The sequence below is a fragment of the Bidens hawaiensis genome, unplaced genomic scaffold (genome assembly GCF_021521415.1).
Source record: "Bidens hawaiensis isolate Kalapana, Puna unplaced genomic scaffold, B.hawaiensis_p1.1 tig00019438_1, whole genome shotgun sequence".
In the NCBI taxonomy this organism is placed as follows: Eukaryota; Viridiplantae; Streptophyta; class Magnoliopsida; order Asterales; family Asteraceae; genus Bidens; species Bidens hawaiensis.
The window spans coordinates 389,904-395,903 of NW_027492950.1; the positions used below are offsets into that span (position 1 = coordinate 389,904).

The window sequence follows — 6,000 nt, forward strand, 5'->3', positions numbered from 1 at the left end:
AAGGTATTTGGATAGAAGTAGAACCAAGATTCATGATAAAATTGATTGCATGTTAAAGTTATGGTTCAAATCTAGGAAAGAATGTGTGCACGACTTGTATTAATCATATAATATGCTTTAGTTTTGCAAAATACATGATAAAAACTAGTCTAACTCGTAGCGAGGTACATTATGTCAGTTTGAAGGTATGAATGTCCAATTTTTTTAGCATATAATCAACAATTATAATTCAATGTTAAAAATAGGTACGAGAGTATATACCCCCACAGTGTGATGCAGGCCCGGCTTTGAAAATGGTTACAAATTTTTGGGCCGAAGGCGAAATTTTTTTGGGGCCTTAATAAAAATGGGTATCTTGTTGGGTTTAAACAATTTAATTTTTAAATAAGCCTTATATTTTTGTGTCTTATGATTTGGTTGTGTAAAAAACTCTTTTTTATATAAAATAAGGTTAAAATGTCTCAAATGAGGTTAGAAACCCACAACCTTTTGGTTGAAAGCCACACCCCTTTGCCACTGAACCAAGCCAATGTTTCTGTAATTATGTTTAAACAGTATATATACATATTATTTTTCACAAAAATATATATATTTTTTTTCTTTAAAAAATCCGGGCCTATCGGGGTGTTGGGCCGGGGTCCGTCGACCACCCGGCCCTCCCTTATAGTCGGCCCTGGTGTGATGATAAATGTGGTTTACTTTTAAAATGGTGGTCAAGGGTTCAATCCTCATGGTAGTGGTCTGTAAATAAAATATTTGGCATAAAAAAAGGTACGGAAATATATTTTGTAATAAGAAGTTTTTATATTAGAAAAAAATGAAAAAAGAGATAGCTAACTTTTACATGTCACATAAAATTAGGTATAATTCCATATGAGATGATTCGAATGTTATGAACTTATGATCAGTATGCTAAACTTATGATGAATCTATATCTATGTTTTTTTTAAAGTGAAGCTAAATAGGAAAAAAACAGGTGGACCACTAATCCACAATAACTAATGTGATTACTTTGACATTCGAAAATAGAGATATACACCAAAATGTACCTTTTTATTTTTATTTGGCGTGTTTCAATTTCTATACCTTGAAATTATGTGAAAGTCGTTGTATCAACTACCAATGGTGATGACTTTAATGTTTTCTTAATAAAGCAACTTTTTGAAACACGACATTCTTAACAAAATCGATAGTTTTTAAAACAAGGAAAAATGTTTTTAAATTCTCTGTTCACCTAAAATTCGTTGAAAATGAAATAATCACATAACAACGCATACACTATAGAGATGTTAAATTTTGACAAGACACAATCCTAAACTTTGGTTTTAGTTTAAATGGTCCAGGTTAGTTTTCTAAAATTCGTTCACACGAAAATGAAATAATCACATATAACAGAACATACATTATAGAGATGTTATTTTTGATAAGACATAATCCTAAACTTTTGGTTTTAGTTCAAATGGTCCAGGTTAGTTTTGAAATGAACCCATAAATAAATTTAGCTAGACATATCACGTTCAAATTGACATACGGACTTGCGAGTTGACCCTTTTTTTATATAAAACAAAAAATAATAATAATAACATTTTGTAGATTATCAAGTAAACACATAGACGTCCACCACCTATGGCCCAGTCGTAAGATGTTTGGGTTCTTCAAAGGAAATCCAAGTTTATCCCCACTTGTGTCAATTTTGGTGGCCATGACAATGAATGGTTTAAGCTAGACTAGTGCAAGATTGTCAGTTCGTATCCCGAGCTCACCCGGGTTTTCGTCTCACCGCGTGTTACGGCAAAAAGTTCTGCTCTTGTGGCGGCACAACGATTGCCAAGTGGCAGCCGGTGGTATGGTTTTCTGGGGGAACATCCTTGTCAAAATCTGAAGCCAACATGAGCCAGGTTAAGACAACATAGTCTGAACTGAGTCTCTTTAAAATAAAAAAGTGTTATAGGTTATAGCATAAATAAAAAAAGCAGCTGTTAAATGGACAAGGCCCAGAGGCCACAGCCCACTATTTTATTTCCATATTGAAGACCAAAGCTTCACCAGTTTGGTCTGAGCCATCGTCGCCGAGCTGTGACCGCCGGCGAGTCAGTGACCAAGTCCAGCACCATTACAAATTCGAACACACTGTCGTCATACCGGTAAACCTAAACCCTAAATTTGATTTAATTTGCATAAAGTATGTAGCTGGCTGTTACTTGCAAGCAATTACGTCATAATATCTGTGATTTTGAATATGTTATTACGCCAGTTGATTTTTATTATTAATTAGTTTAAATTGGTGATTGTGAGTTGTTGTTCCGAGTCTTTTAATCCTAATTGTTGATCTATAGTTTAAATTCCATAAATCTGCATAGAGAAGTTTCTAGGGTTAATAATTTGGGCATTTTTAAGATAACATCTTAATATATGATCATCATTCTATTTTAATAGGGTTGTAACTAGATTTGAAGCAAGTTACTAATGGAGTGTGTGGTTCAAGGAATTATAGAAACACAGGTAACTAAATGTATTATATTTTTTACGCAATAATAATAAGCTAAAAGTGCATGTTTTCACACATTGTGTTAATTGTTTTTGCAGCATGTTGAAGCCCTTGAGATTCTTCTTTTGGGCCTGTGTGGTGTTCCTAAAGAAAACATAAGGGTTCATGAATTATGCCTAAAAAGTGGGCCCAACCTAGGTCAGTTACATAAATTACATATGTTTCTTGTTCTGATATCAGAATTTGTTAAAAGTTAGAATCTGAGTTTGTTTATATGGTGATTGGTTAATCTGATTGATTATATAGGTTCTGAAGCATCAGAGGTTCGAATTCTATGTGATCTTATGCAGCCTGAGCCTGCTTGGTAAGCATAACACTCTGGTAACGGGTTGGGTCGGGTCACATTAAGGGTGTAAAGTGTAAACGAGCTGAGGCCGTCTCGGTTTCTGGTTAAGTTATTGGTTCCACGAATTTTGCTTATTTGGATAACCGAACGAAATTTAATTGAATAATTTGAATAATAGCCAGTTTAATTGGATAACCAAACCGAACTAATTTGTTTAACCGGTTTGGCAGGAAACATTTATAATTCGGATCAGTTTGGTTTTTGGTTAGGGCAAAAAATATAAAAAATTAAAATCGAATAAGCCGATATCCCAATCGATGAGCAGTTGAGCACCCCTTCTCTGTAAATGAGTTGAACCCATCTAGGCTCAACCTCGGCTTGTGAGTAGATTTTCAAGCTTGAGCTCAGTTCGGGCTCAACTGATTTCGTATTTCTAATGGATTTGTATACATTTATATTTGTTTTTAAATATATTTTTAATTATAATTTTACACATACCATAATACACATTATTCAGTTATTCTTATCATAATTTTATGTATAAATTAGAATAACTTCTATCATATGAATATATATTTATTGCATGAAACAAAAATTATATAAATAGTAGGCCTGTTTAGGTTTGTGTAAGCTTGTGAACAAACTGAACGTTCAGTGAATTGTCTGTGAACTGCTCGGTGGAAAGTTAGTTTAAACATATTAACATGAACAAAGTTGTCTGTTCATTTAGTTAAACAAACTAGCATGAACACGTGTCCTGTTTGTTCATTTATGCTTGTGTTTGTTCATTCATTTATGCTCGTTTACGTTCATGAACTGTGCATTTATACTATCAAAGAGCGAACATAAATGAACACACACGCACACTGTTGTGTACTCAAATTAACACAACAAAGAGATAATCAGTTGAGAAGAAATTACTGTGATTCGATTCATTCAATAGAAAGATTACAATGAGAAATCAAGCGATAACAAAGAAGGAGATGGGATTCTAGAAGGAGAGATGAAAAGACCAGAACCAACTGCTAATAATATTCATTCATGCTCTAAACTCGATTATCCTCTTCTTTTTTATCTGTGATGGAATATATCATGGAACCTGAAATTCTTCATAATTTGTTGGGCCTTGCTAACATTTAAATCGGGCTCTTACTTTGGTTGATTATGGTGTCATATATGTTAATTGGTTTTGGAACCATAACTTATCACAACACACACACTCATTTTCTTAACGAATGAACATGAACAAGAAAACCCTGTCCGTTTATATTGTTAACAAACAAACATAAATGAACACAAACACACTCATATTCTTAGCGAACAAACATGAACACGAAAGCCCTGTTTGTTTAATTGTTTGTGTTCAATCATTGCTCGGTTAGGGTTAAAGAAAGAACTTATTTTTAGCACTTGAGCTCGAGCTTGTTTATTAAACAAATTTTTAGCACTCGAGCTCATTTAAGCTTTACTCGGTTTGAGCTTTTAGCGAGCTGATCTCGATCTACTCACAATACTGACTTTTTTGTTTATTTTACAAAATTATCATAATAATAATCAGGACGGTACGGCATGTGGGGGGTTCAATGAGGGGTGCGGGTGCTGATCAAATATCGGTTCTCGTGAGAACAATGGTAGAAAGCAAAGCAAGCAAAAACGTGCTTCGGTTATTTTACTTGCTCGGGTACAAATTAGACCACGAGCTACTGAGAGTCGGATTTGCTTTTCATTTCCAAAGGGGCGCTCAAATAACTGTCACGGTTTCTTCATATAGCAAGATGCTAAAGCTACATGCCACTGAATCCAATGATGACAACGTGCCCGTGTCACCTGGCATTCAAATGGTTGAAGTGACCGCACCTGCATCGGCTGAAAATTATACGGAAGTTGCTGCAGCAATTTCTTCATTTTGTGAATATCTTGCACCGTAAGTTCATATTATTATAACCTTTTGACCTGTATAGTTAAGCGGGTCATGTTGAAGTTGAATTGTTTAACCTGATTAAATTAAAAGGTTGACTTGTTCAACCTATTCTTGCTCGGGTTGGCTTGTTTGCCGCTTAATTAAATGAGTCGTGTTCGGTTGACTTGTTGAACCCATTTAAGAAAAAGGGTCGTGTACAGATCGTCTTGTATAACCTGTTTAATAAAACGAGTAGTGTTAGGGTTAACTTGTTTAACCCAGTTTAAGTATACAAGTCGTATTTAATCGGCTCGTGTTTGGGTTGCTGGTTTAACCTGATGAATTAAATGGGTCATCTTCAGACTTCAGGTTGACCTGCTTAACCGAAACAGTTGACCCGTTTAATATTATAATAGAATTTAATTTTTTTATAAGGTTAACTCTCCAACCTGTTTATGATCCATTTTACCCGTTTACTACTTGATTACAACTCATTGACAACCCGTCAACCTATTTGACTCATTTAAATGGATGTGTTACACAGGTCGTGTTCGGGTTACATGATTACAAGTGTGTTTGGTTTAGGATTGATGTCTTTGACATTAATAAATTTGTTTGTTTGTCAGATTGTTGCATTTATCAAAACCCGGTGTTTCAACCGGAGTTGTTCCAACCGCCGCAGCAGCCGCCGCGTCTCTCATGTCATTTAGTGGATCTACCAACATGTAGCCAACAGCCACAAACCAAAAGTATGTGTTTAATGTCTGAATATTTAATTACTTGTATTGAATTTTTGGCTATTAACATATAGCTTAGTTTGGGTTGTATTTAATTGTTGAGGGATCAAAGTGTTTTATTAGACAAATAGTTTAAAACGAAACATGTTTAAAATCCTTTCCTAGGCGTTTTTGCGCAGGAACGCCCACCCTGCTCTCCTCTACGTTATCCCATTTCTTCTAAAAAATGTCCAACACTATTTGAAGAAAATCCAAACAATCTCTAATTACAAAACTCACACCTTAGAAAAAAGGCCCTTCTAGGATATATTATAAGATGTTCGGTTCACACATAATCGAACCCCTAGATTTGAAATGTATATGTCGGCTTTCGGATATATGACTTGCAACACCCCTACTTGAAATGAATTATGAATAACCGAGTTATTCTACACCTAACTAGCTTAGGGCTATTACAGTATAAAATTCAATTGATATGATATGCTTAAGTGGGTTGTTTATGTAAAGTAAGCCATGAAACTCACAGTCA

At 34.7% G+C, this 6,000-nt stretch overlaps 1 protein-coding gene across 2 annotated transcripts; it reads left to right on the forward strand.

Moving 5' to 3' along the window:
- Positions 1-1,982: 1,982 nt before the first annotated feature.
- On the forward strand, positions 1,983-5,605 carry LOC143558318 (mediator of RNA polymerase II transcription subunit 18-like). Of its 2 annotated transcripts, XM_077047169.1 has the most exons (6): positions 1,983-2,144; positions 2,437-2,502; positions 2,587-2,686; positions 2,795-2,852; positions 4,393-4,758; positions 5,361-5,604. In XM_077047169.1, exons 2-6 carry the CDS (start codon positions 2,467-2,469, stop codon positions 5,461-5,463), a joined length of 663 nt encoding a protein of 220 aa, XP_076903284.1. In that variant the 5' UTR covers positions 1,983-2,144; positions 2,437-2,466; the 3' UTR covers positions 5,464-5,604. The 2 variants fall into 2 exon arrangements, with proteins under 2 accessions (XP_076903284.1, XP_076903285.1); XM_077047170.1 differs by lacking the exon at positions 1,983-2,144 and having other exon boundaries at positions 2,460-2,502; positions 5,361-5,605.
- The last annotated feature ends 395 nt before the right edge of the window (positions 5,606-6,000 follow it).